This window comes from Petaurus breviceps, unplaced genomic scaffold (assembly GCF_028583685.1).
Source record: "Petaurus breviceps papuanus isolate PSGF00001 unplaced genomic scaffold, PetGlider_PUasm1.0 101, whole genome shotgun sequence".
In the NCBI taxonomy this organism is placed as follows: Eukaryota; Metazoa; Chordata; class Mammalia; order Diprotodontia; family Petauridae; genus Petaurus; species Petaurus breviceps.
This window is the reverse complement of record NW_027185575.1, coordinates 8,716,571-8,742,885: the sequence shown is the minus strand read 5'-3', so window position 1 is coordinate 8,742,885 and position 26,315 is coordinate 8,716,571. Positions and strand designations below refer to the sequence as shown.

Genomic DNA, 26,315 nt, shown 5'->3' with positions numbered 1-26,315 from the left:
GAGGCAAGGGAAAATGGTTACAATGGAGGGGAAGAATAGGAAGGCAAAAGGTAATGGGTTATTCTCATTGAATTTGTCTTGGGGAGGGAATGAAATACACACTAAATAGGGTATCTCACCCTACAGGAGAGTAGGGGGGAAGGGGATCAGAGGGGGGATGATGGAAGGGAGGGCAGGCTGTGGGGGAGGGAAGTTGGAAGCACCCACTTTTGAAAAGAGATGGGATCAAAGCAGAGAACAGAACAAGTGGGATGTGGGATAGGAGGGAGGGAAATATAGTCAGTCTTTTACAATATATCTACTATGTTATTGTTTTGCATTAGCTACTTATGTACAAACTATACTGAACTGCTTATCTTCCCAGTAAGGGTGGGTGACAAGGGAGGAAGGGAATGAATCTTTAATTCAAAGTTTTAAAATCAATTGTTTAAATATATATATATATACACACACACACACACATACTATTATTAATACTATTTTACATGTAATTGGGAAATAAGATATACAGGCACTGGGGCATAGAGATACACCATGCCCTACTGGAAAAGTTGAAAGGGGTATAGGAGAAAATATGGGAGAGAGCAGATTGGAGGAGGAGATATCCTATGGGACTGCTATTTTGGGGCAGTGGGTAGGGGAAAAACGGGGAAAAAATTTGTAACTCAAAATTTGGTGGAAATGAATGATGTAAATCAGAAGTTAATACAAGAATTTGAAAAATGAAAAAAAAATTTAACTTCTCATTCTCCCTCCCTTGTAAAATTGATCCTAAAATTACAGTGCTACACAGGCTAAGTAAAAATGCTTTGTGTACATAAAAGAAAAGTGCTAAAGAATTATACACTGTACCTCTCATTTTTATTATTGTGGAAGAACCTGGTGTAATCTCAGTATCAACAGTCCAGGTCATCAGCCAAGCACACCTTTATTATTTGCTGAGAACCTGGTAATTAAGGTGTATAAACAAACCTTAGGTTTTGAAAAGATGGGAGGAGCACAGAGCTGAGCGTGTAATGCAATGACAAGATGTTTGCTGGTCAAAAGAGTTGGAATCCTACCTGAGTTATTTTACTTTGCACTGAAGACACAATTGCTGAAGAGATCTGACCATCTTTTTCCTGAGAAACTCCCCTAATGGAAAGATTAATGAAGACATATTAAAAGCATACTAAAAAGCAACAGTTTCCTGGGAAAATTAAAGACTGAGATAAATTAAAAACCAAGACTTCTAGAAGAAAAACCTAAACAAAAATCTATCCATTATATGGGAAAAAAAAAGCATTAACATTTCTGAACAAGATATCTAATTCACTGTAATAATAAGGCTATCAGTTTAATTTTAGATGGACTGTAGCTAGTTAGGCATACCAATTCCAACATGTCATCCAAGGGTGGGGTGTGAAAAGAGGTTTCTATTCCTTATAAGAAAATTAAAGGCTAACACAATAAACTCAAAATAGGATATCACATTATATTAGCATTTTAATAACTAAAACTCAGTTAACATACAAAAGAGGCAGGCACTGCTTTCAAAGGTTGGCGTTGTCTGTCACTTTATGCAGCATCATGCCCAAGGAATTTCTGTAAACTGAGACATTTAGCCCTGGACTTCGATCATAACGTCCTAAATATTCTGTCTTAATTTCTGGTTGAGCTCTGACTAGCAGTGGTTCCTTGCAATGGAAATCTCTTGATCTCTTCTTCTAGTACTCAAGCATTTGGAAATAAATATATCTGTAAAAGTGCATAAATGCCAAAACATGGCAGACCTGTTGCACTGTCAATGTCTTTTACACTACAAATGCTCTAGAACGCTTCGGTTACACACAATACCATGCCAGGCTCTAGGCAGCCTGGATTTCCCCTCAGTTCTCTGCGATCTTCTTGGTTCATTTTCTGTTCTCCTTTCCTGTGATGTTTGATAAAGATGCTCAAGACCCGAGTCAGCATTGTCCTCTTTCTCCTGGACAAGAACATTTTTTCCTGGCTGAGGAAGTCTTTGCCTTTTCATTGTGACAACTATCTTCTACCAATTAAACTTCTTTAGGAAATGGCAATAAATGTCTTTAACTTTTCTTCATTCCCCATTTTTCGGTAATAGCTAGCATTCATGTAGCACTTTACAAATATCATCTTATTTGAGCTCCACAACAACTCTGAGAGGCAGGTGCCATGGTTACCTGGAAAATGCAGCAGATGAAGGTGAAGGGACCTACCCAAGGTCATATAGTAGGGGGTGTCTGAGGCTACTTCCTGACTCTAGGTCTCGATCTTTACTGCTGCTCTAACTACCTCCAGATTAAAGAGATCATGATAGAGTCAACCACAGTTAATATTTTCTTTTCACCTTGATCCTTTCTTCTGATGGTCTGTTTACACTGGCCTTTGCTCTACTGAATCAACATGATTTGACTGCAAAGAGAGTATGGTTATGTAACCAGTCACTTCTTGTCTAAGATTTTTAAGTTCCAATATCAAAAGGCTTCAAATTCATGTGAGGCTTCTGAGTCTGTTAAGTCTGACTTTTTTCATTTTTTAAATCTCAAACTATGCAAAAACAGTTTTTGCTGTTGGTCCTTCTGTTCACTTTTGCACTGAAAGCAATGAATATCAAGGTGATGTTGACTTTTTTTGGAAGATCTTGTCAAGTTCTTCACAGAATTACCCAATTTTTTCATCAGCTGGGATGGGCACTGTTTCATAAATGGCAACTGACTTGAGATCTGAGAACTTGACACTGGAGCTGGTGCTCTTACTCGCTGAGCCACCTGGCCGCCCCTCAACTCGTCTTTTTAATTTTTAGTTTTTACAAATTTATCAAGGCTTGTTTAACTGTTAAAACAAAAGGCTGTTTCTCGGTCCTCATCTTCTTGACCACGGTGTGGGGCCTGACACTGCTGAACATTACCTTTTCCTCTGGGTATTCTCTCCTTCCCAGCCTCTTGGGGTGATGCTCTCTGCTGGTTCTCTTCTCGTCTTTTTGACCAATCCCTCTAAGACTCTGAGCAGGTTGATCATCTGTGGCCCACTTCCACCTTCTAATCTCATCAGTTTCCATGGGTTCCATTGACCTCTCTGCAGCTATCACATCTACCCCTCCATCCCCCATCTGCACTTGGATGTCCAGTAAGCATCTCTAACCATGTCTAAAATGAACTTATTATGTTCCCCTTGAAATTCATTTCTCTTCCAAACTTCTCTGTTTCTAGTTATCAAGGATAACAACTCTGGGGTCATCCCCCCTCCCTCACCACTCCTCCACTACAAGCAGCTGTCAAGTACTGACACTCCTAGCTCCACAGAATCTTTCATTCACTCTCTTCTCCTTATTCCTTTGGCTACCACCAAGTCAAGTCCAAGCCTGGCCATCAGAGTCCTCCATAATCTAGCATGCCATACCTCCTACCCTCCTCACCTGTCTTCCGCATACTCCATATTTCAACCCAACTGGCCCAGATTCTTTGTCCATCTCTATATTTTCTCAACTATTTCCTTTTGCTTGCGTCATTCTCTATCCTGGGGATGTCCGCCCTCCTCCCCTTTTTCATCTGTAGAATGTCTCCTCATTCTTTGAAATCAAATGAAATGCTAACTTTTCCCTGACCTTCCCCCTTCTGGTAAAGACCTCTTCCTTGCAAGACCCCACAAAGTACTTTGCCGTGTACCCCGCTAAAGTGCTTGTCATGTATAATTTGGTATCACAGTTTCCTGTGCACTTACTCATTTACCGTATAGTATAGGCTATGCTAGAACATCTAGGACATCTAAGTTCCACAAAGGTGGAGGTTGTGTCTCATTTAAACTCTTTATCACCCTCTGCACAGAACACAGTAATTTGTACATGGAAAACACATTTGGTGAATTCAACTGAGTAACAAGTAAAATAAATACATTTACAAAGACTGAAAGAAATGAGACTTGGTGTGCTTTGCCTTTGTCTCCAGGATGAGGGATTTACAGTGGGAAGGAATTCCTGCATTTTAAAATGGAGTAAGTGCCCTCTGATGGATGTGATTTGATGAGCTGGATGTTTCAAAGTGATTCGTTTCTCACTAAGAGAACGAGGGGCCCTGTCACAATAAGTTCATTAAGCGTTCCTGTCAGCTGGTGACTGGCACTGCCCTCAAAGGGCCCAGTCCATGCCCAAGGTCCAGGGTTTCTCTGCCCTGTGCCGTGGGAGGAGCTCATTACCTGGAGCGCTCTTGGCTGGATTCTCGACTCTCCACAGGAGAGATGCTGGTTGAATGGGCTGAATTCTTATGTGTAGCCTGTTTGCTCGGTGACACCGACTGTGATCTTGCCTTAGACTTGGGACGTGACCTAGATCTTCTCTTCTTCTTCTTCTCATGGGGACTTCTGGAAAGAAAGCAGTAGTTTTTATTTTAAGACAAAAACTTGTCTTCCAAATGATGCACCAGTTCAGGCAGGGATCCTGGTCAGATTTAAAGAAATTTCTTTGAACGAGAATGGCCCTTTATGCTACATCATTGATTCAACTGCTCATTGTATATCTCTATTTTAAAGCTATATACCTTTACTTAATCAGTAAACTGATGATTAAGAAATCTGTGATAAGTGTCACTTGGAATGAAGACAACATACTGGGTAAACAATTTCTTCTAGAGAAGGAAGCTTTTATTCATAGCTGAGGATTTCAAGAAATACTCATGTTCTCAGTCAAGCAGGCCTTTTTATTTAAGAAATATAAGATAACCAATCACCAAACACCTAACCATTATGTCTCATCTAGTATCCAGCACAGTGCTTTGTATGGAGGTTTTCAAAAAGTGTTTGCTGACTTGTTTAATTCCAATTTAAAGTTTCATAAAAGAAAATGATATTGTTTCTATTTCATAAAGCTGGATGTGCTGAACTAACAATCTTAAGTATGCCTTACTAACCACCATGAATGGCAGTGAACTGTCACTGAAATATCCCTGTCGGAGAGAAGGCCTGTGTTTTAGTGTGGCTTCTACATAGCTTTGTTTCTAATCAACTCAACTAACATTTATTGATGCTTATCAAGTGCCTGGCCTTGTGTGGAAAAATGGAAAAGTAAATAAGACATTCTTCTATGCCCTCAAAAAGTTTACTGCTACCTTTTTACTCTACTACCTGGTAGGAACTAAGTGAAACTAAGACATGCAGGCCAAGAACTATGATGTTATGGGATGTGGGAGGTACAGCTGGATGAGAGCTCAGGACTGTGTTATTTTTCTCTTTGTAACCCTAGCGCTTAGCAGAGTGTTCAGTATATAGTGAGCACTTAATAAAGATTCCTCCTCCCCTCTCGCTCACTATCCCCAGCGCCTATCAGTGTTTTGCAGGACTTTTAAAGTTGGGTCAGATTTTGCTAAGTGGAGGTGGTAGGACAGCATTTCAAGAGATGGAAGTCATGTTATGAACAGCTGAAAGAAATAGAAACATTTAGTCTGAAGAGATGATGGATGGACAGAAGTGGGAACTAAAGTTGTCTTTAAATGTATCAAGGGTGGAGAGACTGTTCTCTTGAAGACTTGTTCTACAGATTATGAGAACTAAATGGACAGATGACAAAAAGGAAATGTTTTTCAATGATTAAATCTGTTCCAAAGTACCATGGCCTACTATGTAAGGTAGTGTGCTATCTGTCACTGAATGAATTTAAGCAGAAACTTGACTGTCAGAGATTCTATAATTGGCAAAAGGCTGGACTAGATGACCTTTAAAATTATCTTAATTCTCAGAATGATCTAATATATCATTGCAATTTGTTTTATTTAGTAAAGAAAAATTGAACTTAGTATCAGTTACTAGATTCCATGATCAGACAATAATAAAATAGTGAATCTTAGTAATAATGAACCTTGATTTCAAGATGATAACAAAGCACAAGTTTTGTTAACAGAATCCTACCAAGGGGGCTGTGAGAAAGAAGATGCAAAATGCTGCTTTTCTCTTAGATTAGGCTGTACATAATCAAGCCCCAGTGATGATCTGTGTGCACCGTATGGCTTAGAATCCTGTGATTTTAGCTGGCTCAGGATCAGAAGGATCACCTACAGACTATGTTGCCCTCTGAAGCAGACTATAACATGAGGAGAGCATTGAAAGGAAACAGAAAAGCCAGTATACCTTTCTTTTAGATATTCAATTTAACCATTGCTCTTGCTTCTGAAACATGAGAATGTCTTTATGGGTGGTATGTTTATGTCAACCTGGAAATAGGCATTAAATCTTAGAATTCACACTTACAGTCTGTCCTCTAGACAGTGAGGTGTCCCTTATAACAAAGAATAAAAAAGAGAAGTTCAGCAAAATCTGCTGGTCTGGTAAAAGGCCACCCCCCATCCAAACCCTTTCCCTAAAGAAAGGAGGTAAGTGCACCACCCTCAACATTTCTCCGGGAAGGGCCAACCTCAGTCAGAACCAAGGAGCTTTTGTCATTCTTTTTACATCAGTGCAGTCATTGTGCAGCTTTTTTTCCTGGTTCTGTTATTTCAGTTTGTGTTCTCTGGATTTTCCATTTCTTATGGCCCATTCCATTCCATTCACATTATATATAGGACTGGTTTCTCAGATGTTTGGAAAATTCACTGCTCATCATTCTTTGCTACCACACCAAGTGCTGCTATGAATATTTTGATGTCCATGAGATCTTTCTGTCTTATTTCCTAGGGGTGGATGCATAGCAGGTGGATCTCTGGGTCAAAGGATATGAACAATGTCTTTATTTTTAAAAGCCTAATTTCAAACTGCTTTCCAAAATGGATGGACCATTAATTTAAAACTGCTCCAACTGACCATTTACATATTTTGTCACCTTGGCCAATTAGTTGGGTGTGAGAGGTGAAGCCTTGAAGCAAACTATTTTACAAGGCATCAATATGAAGAGTTAACAGGAAAAAAGATCATCAAGCACAGTGTGGTCCAATGTCATCGAACACTCAAGTTCTTCAGAGATGACTGCAAATTAAATTAATTAGGTTAGCCTTGGTTTCCTTGACTGTCATTAAATTAAACTTGAAAAAGAAGAGCTTAGTTCACCTCGAATGAGGTGAGAAGAATAGAGTGGTAATTTTAATTTTAGGTCTCTAGGTAGGAGCATGAAAAGACTGTTCTAGGTGATAATATTTATTATAATTTACTATTTTTGATGTGTGTGTGTGATGAGTCAATGAAAGAATAATCAATCTGTATAAAAATGATTCAACTTCTAAAAGGATAAAATAAATTCCCCCAATTTTTTTTTTCTAATGAATAGAATTTGAAAAGCTTTATTTGGGGTTGGCAGGTACAATCTGATATTTGTAATATTCACCTCCCCAATCATGTATTGGTTATGTTAATACCAAAATAAACTTCTATTCATTTAATATCTTGCTAGGAGATAATGGAGGAATTAGTCCCATATTAAACTGTTAACTTAAGTAAACGGAGACATGACTATCCTAGGGGGTATTGCTTCCCCATCTGCTTCCCAAATCTCTTCTTCAAATACCCTAACCCTGAAACCTTCCACATCTAATTTTCTCATTCATCAGTAGTTCAGCTCTAAACACTCCTTTCTCACTATGCTGTCAGCTGCTTCATGATTTAAATACATAAAACTGTAGCAAATGTCAAGCCTGACTCTTACTTGTTGTGAATGATAAAACTGCTCAGGGATAAGGGAATACACATTTATATAGTGCCTACTATATGCAAGACAATGTGCTTCTTATAAGAAATTTTTGAAAGGAAGTATTTCATTTGGTTCTCACAACAACCCTGGGAAGTAAATGCTATTATTATCCCCCTGCTGCATTTTATACTTGAGGAGAAACTAAGGCAGACAGTGATTAAGTGATTCGCCCAAGGGTCTCGAAGAGAGTTAAGTGTCAGAAGCCAGATCTGTGATTGGGTCTTCCTAACTCTGAGCTCAGCACTCTGGGCATGGTGCCATCAGCTGCTCAGCTATGTGGAGTAAAACAATGACAGTAATGAAGGCATTAGAACTCTGCCACAGCAGGGCAACCAACGGAAAGAGTGGGCCTGGGAAACCCACTTCAAGAAGCAAGTTGCATGTTTCAGTATAGCTGCCTTAATAATGGAGGCTCCTAACAAATGATCACAAAAATGACAAAAAGGTGGGAGGCTGGGGTGGGGGTGGGAGAGAAGGGCTGTAAATAACTGTACTGGTCCAAATATTTTCTCCCAATTTTGCTCTTGCTTCTCACTCTTTTCCTGTGTCATCATCTATAACATGCCTCCTAACTCTGGATGTCCCCCAAGGTTCTGTCCAGGGCCCTCTTTTCTGTCAGTAACCCATGGCAACCTGTTTGCCTCAGTTTTCTCACCTGTAAAATGGGGATAATAACAGCATTCACCTCCCAGAGTTGTTGTAAGGAATAAATATTTGTAAAATACTTAGCACAATGACTGGCACACAGTATACTGGCACAGCAGGTACAATATAAATATTAGCTACTGTCATTATCATTAACCTAATCTCATCAGCTGTCATGGGTTTAACTATCATCTAGTCTAGGGGGATGGCTCTAGGATCTATGTAACCAGCTAAAATCTCTCCCCTAAGCTTCAATCCTGCACCGTCAATTGCTTATTGAACATTTCAAACTAGATGTCTTGACCTTGTTCTGGTTCTGCCCAAATTCTCTCTTCTTCCTAACCTCCCCATTTCTGTCCAAGGCACCACCATAGTTTGGTGTCTCAGGTTCATGATCTTGGCATTCTCTTTGACTGTTCAATCTCCCCACTCCCATTTCCTCCTTTACTAAGGTCTTGAAAAGGTGTCACTTCTTCATTCCAAGGCAAACTCCTCAACATTAAAACTAGTGACTTAGTCTTAAAATGTAACATTAACCATGCTTTATTGTAATTTTTTTGGTTTTGTCAATTATTTCCCAATTACATTTTAATCTGGTTTGGACTTACCCCTCCAGTTAATTACTCCCATCATTCTTCTCATTTTCTTTCACTTTCCATCTCTCCCTACTTTCTAGCTCTTTCCCTGCTTCCAACAAACATACCCATATCTCTTGCATCCTTAAAAAAAAAAATTCACTTGATCTCAAAAAAAAATCTCACTATCATCTGTGCTCATTATCTTTCTATATTTCTCCTGTTTATGGCTAAAATTCTTGAAAAGGTTGTCTATACTGGCTGGGTCCCTCCATTTCCTCTCTTATCACTGTCTTCCAAACATATCATTCAAATGAAACTGCCCTTTGAAAGTTACTAGTGGGGGGTGGCTAGGTGGCACAATGAATAGAGCACCAGCCCTGGAGTCAGGAGGACCTGAGTCCAAATCCGGCCTCAGACACTTGACACACTTACTAGCCATGTGACTTTGGGCAAGTCACTTAACCCCAATTGCCCTCCAAAAAAAAGCAAAAAAAAAAAAGTGACTAGTGGTATCTTATTTGCTAATTTGAACGTCCCCCCCCATTTCCCATCCTCCTTGACTCCTCTATAGCATCTGGCACAGTTAATCACTTTTTCCTGGAACTCTCCCCTCTCTTGAGTTTCCCTAACCTTGCTCTCTCCCAGTTCTAACTTTTCTTAACTCTTTCATTGTTATAATGCCCACTAACAATGGCTATCCTTTAAATTGGGTCCTTTTCCCTATTATCTCACTTGTAACCTCATTAGCTCCCATGATTTCAATTACCACCTTTATACAGATAATTCCCAGAGCTATATAATCAACTTTAGTCCTTACTCTCAGCTACAGAGATATATGCATCATCAACTGTCTCTTGGATATGGGGAACTAATATGCTCCAAATGGACTCATTATCTTTCCCTCTAAACTCTTCCCTCTTTCCAACATTTCTATTACTGTTTTGAGTACTACCATCTTCCCAGTTACCAAGGCTCAGAACATTCAGTGTCTTCCTTAAATTTTCATTCTTGTTCCACATACCCTTCACAACAGCTACGCCATATGTCCAATCACAGCCCCCCATCCACAGTTTGAGACGCCCATCATCTCTTCATGGACTACTCCAATAGCCTTATAATTGATTTCCTTGATTCAAGTCTCTTCTAATCTAATCTAATTCATGTTCAGGTCTGCTGCCAAGGTGATTTTTTTCTAAAAGAAGCATGTGACTATGACATTTCCTTGCTCAATGAGCTCCAATTACCCCCTATCACTTCCACCATCAAATATCAATTTGTGTTTTAAAGACCTTCCTAGATTTCTTACCCTTTATTCCATTCCATGCTCTCTATGATCTGGTTGCACAGGCCTTCTTGTCTCTTCATCCCCAACACTCCATATCCTAAATCCAGCCTTTACACTGGCCATGTGTGCTACCTGGGGCTGGAAGGCTTTCTCTTCATCTCTGCTCTTTGCTTTCCTTGGCTCCCTTTAAGACTTAGCTTAAGTCCCATCTTCCACTGGAGGTACTTTCCGGTTCTCAGGCTTGTAATGCCTTCCCCTCTCAGGTTACCTTTCCATCTACTTCCTATACACCTACTTTGCGTGTATCTGGTAATTTATGTATTGTCTTCCCATTGCCTTTCTTTGTATCCCTAGTATTTAGAAATATATCTGGCATAGTAATTTACTGACTGATTACAAAAAAAATCATGTTCCCAAAGCAGTAAGGCCCTCTGAGGGCAAGATGGGAGGCAGCATGTGCCAGTCAAGTCAAATCATTGTGATCACCCTGACCGTCATTTCTCTTTAGATCTTAGAGACAGTCTCATTTATTATTAAATGTTTCATTTATTCATTCCAGGACAATTTAATGAAAACATTTAAAAAATTATAGTTGAATCTACTAAAGTACACAAAAGACATGTATAAATTCAATTACAAAATGTTTCTTAAAGAAATAAAGAACTTAAATACCAAGAGAAATATTTACTGCTCATGGTCATGTAATAAAAATGACAATACCACCAAAGTTGATTTACACTTGTAATGCTATACATCAAATTATCAAAAGAATACCTTATAGAACCTGACACACAAAGCAGTAGTCATCAAAACCATCTGGTATTAGTCAAAAAATAGAGAGATCAGACTAAACAAGGAATAATCAGAAACAACTGAACTTGATAATCTAGTTGTGCTGTAAGAAATGACGAATGTGATTAATACAGAGAAACCTGGAAAGATTCATATTAACTGATGGAGAGTGAAGTAAGCAGAGCCAAGAAAACAATCTACACAGTGACTAGAATAATATTAAAGGAAAAATAACTACACACACAAAATAAAATGTGAATGTGCAAAATAAGGAATAATCAGGGTTCAAATGACATGGGAAAACATTTCCCTTTCACTCCTTTGCAGAGGTGGGTGGATTATTGCACACTGTACAGATTTTCACTTTTTTTAAGGTCTTAATCAGTTATGCTGATTTATTCTTTTTCTCTTATACTTCAATAAAAGTTTATTTACTTATTTATTTAATTTTTAAAAACTTATAGTTGAACTTAGCATACAAAAATCATTATTTTTGCCATAGTAAAATAACTGATACTTTTTTTTTGAGGCAAACAGGGTTAAGGGACTTGTCCAGGGTCACACAGCTAGTGTCTGAGACTGGATTTGAAATCAGGTCCTTCTGACTCTAGGGTCAGTGCCCCTTTGATACTTCTCTAATGGTTGGTATGTAAGAAGTTGCCTAGTACATTTATGCAACAGAATATCACAATTCAAACTTTTCCCACTGACATACTATCTTTCAAGTTCCAACTGCGATGACACCTCCTCCATGAAGTCTCTCTGATCTTTTTGGCTGGAATGATTTCTCACCCATCTGATCTTATTATATACTCCTTTTAGGCACTCATCACAGTCAAATTTTTATTTTATTTGTCTGTGGTCTTATCTATCCCTACTAGACTAGCATTTCTCAAGTTAGGGGCTAGAACTTACTTAAATATCATTGTGTCTCCCCTATTGCCTAGTATAGTGTGTTGCCCAGGACAGCATTTCAGCAAACATTCCTATCAGCAAATCAACAAGTAATGGGCTTGTTTAGGACTGATACAATTTAGTTTCCCTATTAAAGTTCTACCTCATGCTTGGTTGTTTTGAAGTAGGCCAGCCAAGTCTCAGTTACAGTGGTGGCCATGAGGAGCATGTTGTGTAGGCAGAAGTGAAGTGACTGACCTGCCCTTCCCAAAGGTATGGGTAATCACCTCCCCAGCAACAAGAGCAGTGCGGGGGGTCCTGCACAGGGAACGTCATGAAGTTTTTACAATTTACTTGCTGCTTAACTAAAAGCAGCAACTTTGTTCTAGCTCAGGGAGAGCTCCCCCAAGACTTGCAGTTTTCCCTTCTTATTTAAGTTCTTCTTTGTTAGAAATACATGTTTTGGGAAGCTCATATGATACGTTCTAGGAGAAAAGGCGAAGAGGGCCAAAGAGCACTAACATGGTCAGAACTGGATCTGAGGACTAGCACAGAAACAAGGGGAGCATCCCCGGAGAGAATGCGTGGTGGCGGCTCTACTGAAAGAGAGAAGGAGATTATGTTCCTAGCGCCTGTTGGGAGACAGGGGTATCCTGGCGGACTGTCAGACGGACAGTAGGCCCATAGTGCTGCACTAGTGGTCCCTCTTAAGCCCTTTACTAAAAGGACTGTATAAATTAATAAGACCAGGTTTTCAACCAGCCACATTCAGGCCAATCATTAATGGAGGTATCTGATAACCAAAATGGAGAATGGGTATAACTTCATTTATAAAGTGGCAACTCAAAATAGTCCCTGCTTTTTTGAGGAAGTTGGCCTGACCTAGGGTGGGGCAAGTAATGTGGACTCACTTTATAGGCACCAGAATTGGCCTGTGTCACTGATTTTCCTTTGATTATCAACCCACCTTAGTCAATCCCCAAATACTTTTATGAGAAGTCAGCTTTAACACAATAGAAAGGTCCTAGCTATGGGATGCTGGTTAAGTCATTTTACCTCTCTGGGCCTCAGTTTCCTTAGCTATAAAATAGTCACATGATGGATAACAGATGCATACCCCAAATGCTGCAATAGTATCTTTGAAATAGTAAAAGGCCAATTGGAAGGTTTCTGGGACACTAAGGATATTCTTTATGGAGGATTAGAAAAACTGCAGAGTCATAGAGGAAGTGTCTACATAGATGAAACTACAGATTCAAAAAAGTATTCAAGTAATAATCACATGACCTTGTCACAAATTTGGTATGAGTAAATGTTGAATTTTTATTATCTAGCATGCGAATTTAAATTTTTTTTTTCAAATGGGAGAAAAATTCCCCTTCCCTCCAGTTTGGGGGGACCCCCTGCCCACACACCTGGAACGTGTACGTTTCCTGCTGATTCCTGGGCTGTTGCTGAGACGGTAAGCTGTTGGAACACTTCTTTCTTCTCTTCTTCTCTCAGGAGAGTGAGCTCTTCTTCGAGGCGACCTTGACCGTGACCTGAATGAAGATCAAGTAGATTTATTTATTGCTGGTTTTGATCTGACTCTATCACATTACTTCTCTATCACTCCAGCAGTAATCAGACATCATCTAAGCCTACAAAGAACTAGAAAGAAGGTTCTTGAAGATGCGGTTATTATAAAGCTCTCCACATGGACTAGTCTGTGTCATGTCAGAACCCCCCATATCCAGGTGCACAAGATTTCTTTCTTCTTTCTTCCTCTTCTCTCAACCATCTAAATCTACAGAGTAGATTTCTTATCTGTGCTGAACTTTCAACCCATATATAACTGAATCTGGAGCTGTCTGCTGCTTAGCCAATTCTCAATTATACAAAATCTGATGATATAATTTATGGATTACTTAGGCCTTATGCTTCATTTCCCCTCTTTCTTATTTTTTTTTTTTGTATTTTTCCTGCTCATTAGTAGATTTTATTACAGTCTGGATATGAGAAAGGCATTACAATTCAAAGTAGTTAATTTTATTTGCTGAGATTTCAAGTAAAAGGTTTGCTTGGGGAAGAGGCTAAAATAAGGTTTGGAAATTACCTGTGAATTTCATTTATTCATGCTATCCCTCTGTCCTATTAGTATGGATAATCAAGGATTGGCAGCAGTTCTCACTGGGACACAGAATTTACCCAACTCTCTAACACCCAATTCTTTTTTTGGCTTGAAGCCTAAATACTTCAATCCAATTCTGAATGTCTTTTCAAATTAACATTAAAGCACCACTTTGTTTTTAAGTTCATAAGACTTCCTGGAAATTATCTACTCCAATGAAAACTTTGGCAATACTTTTCATGTGCCTGAGAGAGATGTCTTTTATTCATCCAGTACCACAATCTGCATAAACCAATGATAATCTGTGAATGGTACTTCCACCTGGGACACTAACCCACTTTAGCGTCAGAGTCCTTAACATAAGGTCACTTAACAATGGTTTTAGGACTTCTCTATTGCATTTTTTTTCATTCAATAAAATTATACATTTTCAGGAACACATGCAATAATCAATTGGAAAAAAAAATCATCTCTTCTCTTGTTTTCATAACAACCCACTTGAAAACAATCTAAGAAGAGCAGCTTGATTTTGCCACTTAAAAAAAGACTCTACATTGATTCATTTTACTTACAATTACAAAAAAAACATTGCTGTTGCAGAGACCAATGATGCATTAAAATACCAGTTATAATCACATTCCACCCTCCAGATTCATACAGAAGCAGAGCCATTCTTCAAGAAATATAGCAATGAAATAGACCCCTTTCTGGTAGAAACTATGGTATCCAATCAGTTTTAAGCTCTTCTCTCATGTAATTCTTCATAACTTAGAAAACTAATTTTTTCTCAGACCTTTCTTAAGATTAATAAAACAGATTACAAAGGTTGAGGTCAGTTAGACACCTTGACATTTTACCAGGTTTTCCCTCAAAAGAGTTCCAGGAGTCAAATCTTTTCGATGTCGAAGCTGCCTGATAACTGTCTTGATCTGTTGCTGCTGCCACTGATGAGCTGCTCTGACATGGCTCCGTGTTCAGTGTCCCTGTGGAGGCTGTGGGTCTGTGATATGGAGGCACACACTTCACATTCAGAATAAAATGTGCTAGATTTGGTGTTAACTAGAATCCCGAAAAAGCTCGGTACCTTAATCAAAGCTCTATTATCACCTTATGGAGCGCTTACACGTATAAGTCTAACCAAACCCTCATATTATCAGGAAAGTCACTTAGCTCTTAATGTTTGTGAAGACTGGTACCCCAATAACACTTTGAGGCAAATTGAAATGGAAATAGTTATTAGCGTTAGATTCCAAATCATTCTGGAGAAAAGGGCATTTAAAAAGTTCAGAAAGCTGCACGAGATATTTTAAAATTTTCTATTAATTACAACAGCTCTCATGCTTCGTATACTACTAATTAGGTTTTTACAATGGTCATATATCCAAATTTTTGAAAATCACAGCAAAGCTAAAGAAGTTGACATTCTATCTTCTCAGTAAACCACCCAAATAAAGCAAATGCAGGGGTTTTCAAAAAATATTTGTCTGAATTTGCAGTCTTTCAAGCACGATCTCTGTAAAAACTCAAATTCATAGGTAAAACGTTACTTTAAAAATGAAAACAACAAACCATCATTTTGAGATTTGTTTAAATTACTATAAAAAGAAACTTCAAAAGTTTCATTTGAAGGAAACAATTGTAACTTTCTCCAAACTTCTTTCACTGATCTACATCTCACCTAATGTATTTTAGTTACTGCTTGAAGACCTTTAAATGAGTAAGCGGAGTTTAACAACAGACTGCTAGGATAACAAAGCAAGAACACTGGGGATGTTCTCAGCTTCTAGTTGTCTTGAAATTTAAATGGTGGATGTAGTTTTAATTTATAAATCCTACATCCTCTACTAGATAAGCTACTGGGCTCAAGTCTCTTTTCCTACATATACAAATACATGCACAGACTGGCTTTAGAGGTCAGGCTTCAAAAAGATGTATGCTCACACGAACACAATCAATATTTTTATTTACAGGTTTAATCCTTCTACCTGCATGATCAGCAGACTGAGTTCATCACATAGGTTATTTGGCTTTGATTCCCCCAACCTTAAACATGATCCTACTTTTTCAGGCTTCAGTCTGGTTATGTTTGAGGTGTTTAATATTTAAAGTAGCCAAATGTAAAGTTGAGATGAAAGCATTTAGAGAAACAAATCATTTATGATAAACACAGAGAATAGAGATTCACATAGGACTACTATACATAGAAGTTGACAAACTTTTGAGTTGAAATCAGGAAATTCAAGGAACTAAGTATCTTACTTTAATAAACAAGATCTAGATGACAAAATTACAATAGCTCCAAAGATAAATCCAGAGACTATAGGTAAGTACAACTAAAACTATAAATCTTCTTACTAAAAAAATTTGAAAATTAAATCGGAAATATAATAGGTACATTATCATCAATAATTCAAACTATAGAATTTAAACATCAGGCAACAATATTAAGTTGTGTGAGAAACTTCTTAAAATAATTTATCCCAAAAGACAAAGAAAATATTCAAAAATGAGATTCAGAGAAAATGCAAATTAAAACAATAAAATGAAAAGACTTCCATTTAATGTTGGTTTAAGAAAAAACACTCAATATATCTTTCACTCTATTTTTTGAGACACATTATACTTTTCCTAGAAAAGTATAGAGAGATTTTCACTTATGGGATCTGTAGGTATTCTACAGCTAACACAAGATACACAGGATTTCAATAAGTCCATAAATATTAGAGTGCACATGGGGTTTCCACCCTCTGGTAGAACATACACCAGACTGCCTCTCACTTTATTGTTTAGACTGGCTAATTTCAAAAAGAAAACACATTTCAATTATAGTATAGTTTCATCTAATCAGAAATGACAGAAAATGGCATCTTTAATTTTCAGCTGGTAGCACTCCTTTCAGAACCACCATGTAATTTAAACTATCCCAGAACTCCTAAGTTATTTGAATATTTATATACTCTCATATCTGCAATGCATTAAACTATTTGAAAGAAAACTATTTATAAATTATGACAGTTAATATGTTAATTAATAATGGTTAATAAATTTCTTTTTCTTTTCTTTTTTTTTAAGCAATTGGTGTTAAGTAAATTGCTCAAGGTTACATGGCCAGTTATTTCTGGGTGTGGTGCTAAGTATCTGGGCCCAGATTCGATCCTCAGGTCATCCCGACACTGGGGCCGGTGCTCTTACTCGATGAGCCACCTGGCCACCCCTAAGCAATTGGGGTTAAGTAATTTGTTCAAGGTTATAAGGCCACGTGTTTCTGGGTGGTTTCTGGTGCTAAGTGTCTGAACCCGGATTCGATCCCCAGGTCATCCCGACACCGGGACCAGTGCTCTTACTCACTGTGCTACCTGGCCGCCAATGGTTAATAAATTTCGAGGAAAAAAACCTATTCACACATTTGAGTATTTTACATAATGTTTTGAAAAGTGACCCCCTCTCCCCATTTTGGAAATGCTGAATTTCTATGCCATTCAGATGTCCAAAAAAATATTATAAGTAATGGTACAATGCAAGTAGGGAAATTAGGTGGCCAAAGACTGTTACCAGCATAGGAAAAAAAGGAAGTAATACTGAATGCAACTCAAAGCAGTCATTCTACACGGCTAAGGCTGAGACAGGAGTCTGCATAAAAGAAGGTAATTAAAGGCAGGGAAGCAAGAGCTTGTTTAACTCATGTCCCTGGGATTCTGGAGGCATTACAAACCGGCCCTTCAGCATAACTGAGGGTCTTATGCCCCTCTTACTTCGGCCCCTGAAGGATGGTTGGGATTACAATAGGTCATTCAGTACCTTGGGACCCTCTTTACAGGATGTAATACTGGGAAATGAAGTACAAAGGAGAAGTGTTGTCATTTCCAAGGGTAAGTACTTGGTAAAATGTTTTAACTAACAAAAATGTCTGCCTTAGCCAATTATTATTGAAGGCATCAATTTAGCTTCATTTTTGTTGTCCTGCAATTTGCTTGACATCACTTTATGCCTATAAAAGCAAAGCCTCCATGGACTGCAGTTTTGGACCAGTCAATTCAGTTAAACCTTGATTTCACTGATGGTTTTTAATAAACTGACTGATTCACCGACTTAATGGCCAAAGTGACCATTTTTTGTTATCACTATAAAGAATCATATTTAGAGCTATGAAAATACTTTATTGTTACTTTGATAGAATATTTTTATGCTTATATAAAACATTTATATGTCTCTTGAATATATCAGCACTGGATAAACACATTGTCCTTTTAGAGATAGATTTAATGTTTTATGGATAGTAAATAAAATGACACCAAAGCTAAAAACTCAGAGCCTAAGTCTTAGAATAACACTTTTAATTTCTGAATATAACCACTTGGAAAACAAAGTGTGTAACAATTACAGCATAATTTTCTTAATTAAAACTTAGCAAGCAGAACAAATGCAAACATTGCAAAGGAAAAAGTTGTTTTGAATTAACCCTGAAAGATTTTCCTAAGACCAACTTCTCATACTTAAGCAACAAAATAAACATTCTATTTTATCTTCACATTGTTAACAGCCCTTAAAACTGTAGACTTTCTGAGACCTTTATAAACTTTAGCTCTCTGCTGCTCTAGAAATTTCGAGTATCACTGGACTTGCCATAGATGATTATAAAGACATCTCTGCATCTGCTTTACACGTCCTTCCTCAGCCAAATGCTACTTTCTAAACAGTATTTTCACGAGAGAGAAAACACAAATGCCCACCAGGGACTTTCAAAGAGAGACAAGAGAAGCAACAATGACAGACATTTCATTACCAAAACATCCAAAGGAGGCAGGTTTGAACTCATTATCTTTCTCTTTAGCCCCTCCTCCTTTCCAAACTTTCCTATTACTTCAGGGCACATTATGTGTCTTTTTCAGGTGTTTTTCTGAGTCACAATATGGTTAAGTTCACCCATCCTAAATCATGGAATTTTAAAATGCTTCTACATTAGGGCAAATCGACATCATTTTACCCATTTTTAATTTTTGTTTTTTTAAAAGAGGCCAGTATAAATCTATCTTTTCTCTTGAAAAGAAAATATAAAAAACAAAAGCACGAATTTAATGAAGAATACATGGACTACAAGTTAAAAAGTAATTAAATGAGATTTCTTCCCCTTTAATTTCCTAAAAGCAGTCACTCTTATTATAACAAAGCACTAAATACTACGACTCACAAAAGTCTGAATGCTTTTATTTACACTGTCAGAAGTATTAATTCTATTTACTTCCTTTGCCATTAATTCTTCAATCACCAGATTAAAGAGAAGGGGACTTTACTCCTGATGCTGTCCATCACATGACAACTTTTTTTCACAAGATAGTGACTGGCAGAGGTAGTATAGAAAGACTAGCTTTTAAAAATAAGGAAAACAAAACAAAATGAAAAGCCCAAACCACTTTTATTATACTTTTTAAAACCTTATGAGCTTTTCACTGCCCGCATACACCTCCATGTGACTATGCAGACTAAGTACACATTTATAAATCTACTAGCAAAGATTTCTTTGGTACTGAAATCTGGCATCAAAAGAAATGAGACAGTTAAGGAAGAGTTTATAGAAAAAAAAGAACCCTCTATTTTTCAGGCAATGTTGTGTCGGACACATTCATTAATCTACTTGATGACAGATGAGTTGTTAAAATCTAAACCATTTTTAAACTGTCCTGATTGAAGGTGTTGAACAACCCTCCCCCTAGACCATAAGCTCCATTAGGGCAGGTTTTATGTGTTATTTATCTCTATTATTTAGGGAACTCCCCAATACTAGGCACTCAATAAATATTAATGGAATTGAAAAGGATTATCTTTGAACATGCTGAAAGTTAAAAAGACAAAAATCTAATTTTCTTCATTATCATTAACTATATTTACAAGGATTTAATGAAGCAGTCCAATTTTCTCTTAAATAAAAACTGATCTGAAAAATGAAGAAAAAGACTATTTTTTGCAGACTCACCTTGACCGTCGGACAGTTCTATAGGCACTGGGAAGAGAATGCTTTGCTTTTGAATGTGATCTAGACCTGGACTTGGATGATGAATGGTATTTGGGAGAGCGGGATCTTGTCCGAGACCTTTTTTTGTGCTTTTTCTTTTTCTTTTCCTTTTCTTCTTCTCGGGGAGGATCTTTACTTTTGCTTGAAGGCCTTTCTGGTGGCTTAACTTCCAAAGCTGGCAGAGGTCTCACTCCAGTTAGTAAAGCACATGGCATATTACTGACTTCCTGAAAGAATGAAGTCAATGGCTGGCTGTTAAAAAACAACAACTGCTGTGGTGGCCCAAGTACACAGTCAAAAACCCCAATGTGAAGAATGAGCCCTCACACCAGTAAAACAAGCACTTTTACTCTGCACTTGTTCCTCTGTTCTTCTCCCCATCTTGACTCCTTGGTGAATTTGTTCAATTCTATGGAGTCTTCAAGTCTCTGGCCCCCCTAGCCTTGTGGCATTCTTACCATCTGCTACCATTCTCCATGTCTACTGTTGAATGTAGATAGAGACAATCACACAACCATTTTGGGTGGGTCCACTACAAATTTATATTACACAAGCTCAACTGGACCCTCACCTCTGTGAGGCAATCTTCAACACCTCCCTAATTAATTCACTATTCCACACTGGCTTTTCTAAATTCTGTTTTCAGGCTTCCTCAAACATCCCATGACTCCTCTTTTCCCCATCCTGCCAGTCAAGGATCTCGTCTCAAATCTTACTGAGAAAAAAAAGGTCATTTGCCAAGAGCTGCCCTCTTCTTCCTTCCCATCTCCCATTACCCAGACGTCACGTGTCACTATCTGACACATACTGCTGTGCCTTCACCCATCTCATGTGAAGAGGTGGCCTTATTCCTTGCCAAAACTAATTCCTCTACATAGAATAAGGAATTTTGTCTCATCCCGTTTCCTTTAGCGGACTGCCTCCTCTATCATCTCCACTATCTCTCTTATCTTCAATTTCTATTTGTCCCTTAATGGCTGCTCCTCTACTATCATTATGTCTGCCTCTCCCCCATAATAAAAAGTTCTCATTTGATCTGTCTCCACTACTGTTTTATATCTCTTCTGCCTTTTGCAACTAAACTTGAAAAAGCCACCTATGATAGTTGCCTCTATTTTTCCTCCTCACTCTCTTAACCCCTTACAACTCATCTGCCAATCTTACTACTCCACCAAAACGGTTCTCTTCAGTTAGCTGCCAAACCCAATGGTCTTTTCTCAGTCCTCACCCTCCTCAATCTCTCTGCAGCCTTTAACACTGCTAATCACTCTCTTCGGTATTCCTTTCTCTCTAGGTTTTCAGGACATCACTCTCTCCTGGTTCTCCTCCTGCCTATCAGACTGCTCCTTCTCTTGTCTCCTTTGCTGGATCCTCATCCAGGGCACATCAGGGGTCTGTCATGGGACCTGTTCTCTTCTCCCTCTATGCTACTTCATTTGGTTGATGAGATCATCAACTCCTATGGATTCAATTATAATATTTATGCTGATGATTCAGATATTCTGAATTGGATGTGCAACAGACATCTTAAACTCAATTATGTTCAAACAAAACTCAGCTTTCCCACTAAACCATTTCCCTTTCCAAACCTCCCTATTACTACAGTGGGCAACACCATCCTTCCAGTCCCTTGGCTGACCACTTAGGTGCCATCCTTTGTCTCTTCAGTATCTCTCATCCCCCATATTCAATCTGTTGCCAAGGCTTGTACATTTTGTTTTTGTAAAATCTCTTGCATAGTTCTCTTTCCTCAGATACTGCCACTCTTCTGGTAGAGACCTTTATCAACTCACCCCTGGACTACTGCAATAGCCTGCTGGGTCTGCCTTTCACAAATCCCTCCTGACTACTCAACTGCCAAAGTGATTTTCCTAAAGAGCAGGACCAACTATGTCAATGAACTCCAGCGATCCTCTATCATCCAAAATCCTTTGTTTGGTGTTCAAAGTCCTTCATAACCTATTTCTCTACCCTTCCACCTTATACTCCCATCACAAACTCTTTGATCCCATGATACTGGCTCCCTCTTGCTGTTCCACAAACAAGGTATTTCATCTTCAGGCTCAGGTCATTTTCTCTGGTGTTCCCTATGCCTGGAATGTTCTCCCTCCCCATCTCCATCTTCTGACTTTGTTGGATTCCTCCAAGTGCCAATTAGCCCCCCCCCCCCCTCTTAATTCTAGGGCCTTCTCTCTGTTAACTGTTTCCCATTTATTCTGTTTGTGCACAGTTGTTTGTTTATTGTCTCCCCATTGGGTTGGGAGCTCCCTGAAGGTGACGCCTTTCTTTGTATCTCTAGCTCTTAGCACAGTGCCTAGCCTATAGTACATGCTTAATAAATGCTTACTGATTGGGTTATTTTAGACTGAAATAGATATAGTCCCATCTGTTTTAAATAACCAACCTATCCTCTGCCACAGATAACACGTTTAACTAAGCCTGTACTTGGAAAAGTGACTAAAGTCATTAAATAATAATTTTAGAAGAGAAAATTATCCAGCTAAAGTTCTGAGACTACACAAACATTTTCACTAATGTATCTGTGGGGAAAGTGGCAGTTTAGTGCCCAGATAGCCAGTTTTGGAGTCAGGACAATCTGGGTTCAAGTCTTATCTCTGACAAATATTGCTGTGTAACCTGTCAAGTCCCTTAATGTCTCAGGGCCACAGGTATTTCCCTAAAAGTTCAAGTTGTGGGGGAGGTGTTAATCTGTACTGGCAGGGAGGTTTTTTTTTTTTAAACATGGAGTTCTTTATGCCAATGCAATGGACAGAGCTAACCCAGAAAAGAAATTTTGGCAGGAGGAAAATGTGGACATCAAAGGTTCCATTCAGGGGCGGCCAGGTAGCACAGCGAGTAAGAGCACTGGCTCCAGTGTTGGGATGACCTGGGGATCAAATCCGGGCTCAGATAATCAGCACCACACCCAGAAATAACTGGCCATGTAACCTTGAGCAAGTTACTTAACCCCGATTGCTTAAAAAAAAAAAAAGGTGAGGGGTGGCCAGGTAGCACAGCAAGTAAGAGCACCGGCTCCAGTGTTGAGAAGACCTGGAGATCGAATCCCGGGCTCAGACACTTAGCACCCACCCAGAAACACCTGGCCGTGTAACCTTGAGCAAGTTACTTAAACCCAACTGCTTAGGGGCGGCCAGGTGGCTCAGCGAGTAAGAGTACCGGCTCCGGTGTTGGGACGACCTGGAGATCGAATCCCGGGCTCGGACACTCAGCACCACACCCAGAAATAACTGGCCGTGTAACCTTGAGCAAGTTACTTAACCCTGATTGCTTAAAAAAAAAAAAAAGGTGTTTCAATGCATAATTCTTCAGATTTGTACATGGAGGAAAAAAAGAAAGGAAAAAGAGAGAAAAAAGCTTTTGCACTTTGAAATCTCTCCCATATACCAATTTCCTCAACTGCGTACATACCCTGTTAGAAACCTGTAGGGCTAAAGACTAATAAGAGATATGTAAAAATGAGTGGTCAGATGTAGGTCTTGGGTGAAGTGTCCAGTCCTGAGGACAGGGCAGTGGAACACCAGGAACAGTGCTGGCTCCCCGGGTCACTGTGTATAGGCTGGCAGGTCATTCCGCAATTTGGCCCTGGGCTTTGCTAATTCTTAAAATGGGGCAGCATCTGCCTGGATGAATTTGAAGTGATGCTCCCTTCCAGCTCTCACATACTAAAATCATGTGGTTCTAATTGACATTCTGTGAGTAAATCTACATTTCATATTTGTCAGGGAAACAAATAACAATTTACTTAGAAAAAGTGATTAAGTTCTATTTTCTGTTAATGTGATAAAATATCTTTTATGAAGCAAAACAACACTGAAGATTGCTCCTCATCAACGAATGAACTTAAAATAAGACACATTTTGTTTTAAGGTAATTACTGCAAATGCAAAGGTATGCAGTCCCCTAAACACCTTTATACTAAGAATAGAAAGGTCATTCCTCAACTTATTCTAAATGAATAATTTTAGCTACAGTCAATTAACCATCACACACCTCAAGACACACAGAGAAATCTGCAATTTATCATTTTGTGCCTCAGAGAATTCTGCTTCGAGGTTTATTTAAAACAATGCCAGTCAGGCAGCCACTACAGGTTTGTCCTTTATTTCAAATTCTGTCACTCCCAAGTGGTTGTTTCATAGGAATTGGGAAAATCAGATTTATCCAAGTATAATTTCCATTCTGCCTATCCTGACATTTCCTCTATTTATGACTAGGAGGCCTAATTTGAATACAACAGGAACTAACAGATTAAAACATGGAACTTGTAAATTAGAGTTTGGTAATTAATTTGTGCTTCCCACTTCCCTATTTAAATATGTATTATCACAAAGAAATGCTCAAAAAACATTTGGATAGCTATAAACCATATGTGGTTTAAATTATTATACCAAACTGTAACCAAAATTACTATTCTCAACTGTTTTGAGACTAGCTATTTTTGTAATATTTATAAAACACAGAAAAATAATGCTAAACTTGTTTGAGTTTCAAGGATCATAAATAGGTTTGAGAATTATCACCTAAATTAACAACCTGGTTTATTATAATATAGGACAGAGCTGGTTTACAAGCATATGTATTCAAATTAAACTAACAAAACAATCTGGGTTATTTTAATGTGATATTTTTGTTTTTAAAACTTTTCCTTTGAAATAACCCTTGAAGCCAACTGTTCCTTCTCACATGTTTTTTTTTATATCAAGCACATCAGTTTGACTAACAAAGATGACAGTAATTTTAAAGTGAGAAACATTTAAGAGAATGAAACATAAGTGGTAAAATCTATCACTCTGAATGTCTGGAAAAAGAGAATGTAGTTAATTAAACATTTTGGCAACAGATTTATCATATTAATTATATATGGATTAGCTCTATACAGAGAGTCCAAATGCAACAAAATACATGAAACACTAACCACGGGAACAAAATATGTTTTGTTGATGATCCAGAAGCCTTTTTGGAAAATTATGAGTCGAGGGCCATCATTACTAAGCTATGCTGATTATCACTGCTGTATAACTGTGCAGAAATTAGCACTGAAACAGTAGGTAGGCTGACACACCTCTAGACAGAACACTTTTTGGTGAAGTGAAAGGAGCTTTGACAGATGATCAGATTCAAAATTAGGATAATACCACAGCAAACAGAATAGTATTATGGTAGTAGAATTTAGCAGATGAGGTTGACACCTAAATTCTAACTCCTGCATCTGGATTATCTGATCAACCATAACCACAAGATCAAAAGCTGACAGAGAATTTTAGAGCTAGAAAGTTTGTTCAGGATCATTGGGTTAATTTCAGTTTTTACAAAGAAGAAAGCTTAGCTAGAGGGATTTGCTCAAGGTCACAAAGTGAGTAAGCACAGGTGGCAATGCTAGTGCTACTAGAGACCCTGGTGGCACAACTGTACTAGTAGGGCCTACTACAGGTCTAGTTCCTGGAGTCCTTGTCATCTGCCTTCCAGTTCAGTTCTCCTTTTCCTAGAATTGGGTTGTTTTTTCTTTGAGATGTGGCATACTAAAGTCCCATAAACATGTAAAAAGCCCCAAGGATGATTAAAAAGGTAAAATTATCATCTGAATTTCAAATGACAGAAGGCAAGAACTAACTTCCTTGGGAAAGACCACTCATTTTCAAAATTCAGATATCTGTTTGAGCTTTCCTCTAGCGAACATGTAAGTGCCAATGACATTGGTTTACTTGTCCTTGGAAGCCAATTCTCTCTCTCTCTCTCTCCCTCCTGCCTTTTCACTGGCTGTAATCTATACTTCTCATTTACACTGCAAGCATCTTGTATTGTTGGCACATTGTCTCCATGATTAGAATGTGGTGTTCTCAGAGGAAAGGGACTGGGTTTTTGCCTTTCTTTCCATCCCCAGTCCTTAGTACAACATCTGGTACATAGTGTTTGACAAATGCTTGTTGACTGACTGCCTGTGATGCTAGGTATTGGGGTCACAGACAAAAATAAAATGAGCTCAAGGAGCTCATGAACACAATCATCACTGTGGTAATTCTTCTGGTTGGTGGAGATGTATTAGATGTATTAGATACAGAAAGGTATGGCATGTAAATGTAGTTTCTAGTGCTTTTGGTACGGGGAAGGAGAAGGCACTAAGGAGGAAAATACCATATATAAGTGTGTTGTAGCATGTGCACACAAACACATTCAATTACGGTGCACAGACATGTACACATGTACGTGTCTTTAGCTACAGAAGTAGTTTAAGTAGTAAATAGATTTCATTATCTGCCAAATGGGGATAATACTTGCAGTACCTATTTCACAGAGATGTTTTAAGACATAATCCT

General features: G+C 38.3%; 1 protein-coding gene across 6 annotated transcripts in view; it reads right to left on the bottom strand.

Moving 5' to 3' along the window:
• The window catches only part of LOC138158801 (splicing factor, suppressor of white-apricot homolog), a 126,414-nt gene that overhangs the window by 2,940 nt on the left and 97,159 nt on the right, over positions 1 to 26,315 (bottom strand). For 4 of the 6 annotated variants that reach the window (XM_069085075.1, XM_069085227.1, XM_069085302.1 and 1 more), the window contains 5 exons: positions 19,942 to 20,207; positions 14,815 to 14,970; positions 13,276 to 13,401; positions 4,195 to 4,359; positions 1,062 to 1,134 (listed from right to left, as the gene is read on the bottom strand). In XM_069085075.1, the coding sequence (XP_068941176.1) occupies positions 1,062 to 1,134; positions 4,195 to 4,359; positions 13,276 to 13,401; positions 14,815 to 14,970; positions 19,942 to 20,207 (786 nt within the window). The remainder of the gene's footprint in view (positions 1 to 1,061; positions 1,135 to 4,194; positions 4,360 to 13,275; positions 13,402 to 14,814; positions 14,971 to 19,941; positions 20,208 to 26,315) is intronic. The other 2 variants (XM_069085151.1, XM_069085391.1) reach the window with 1 other exon arrangement.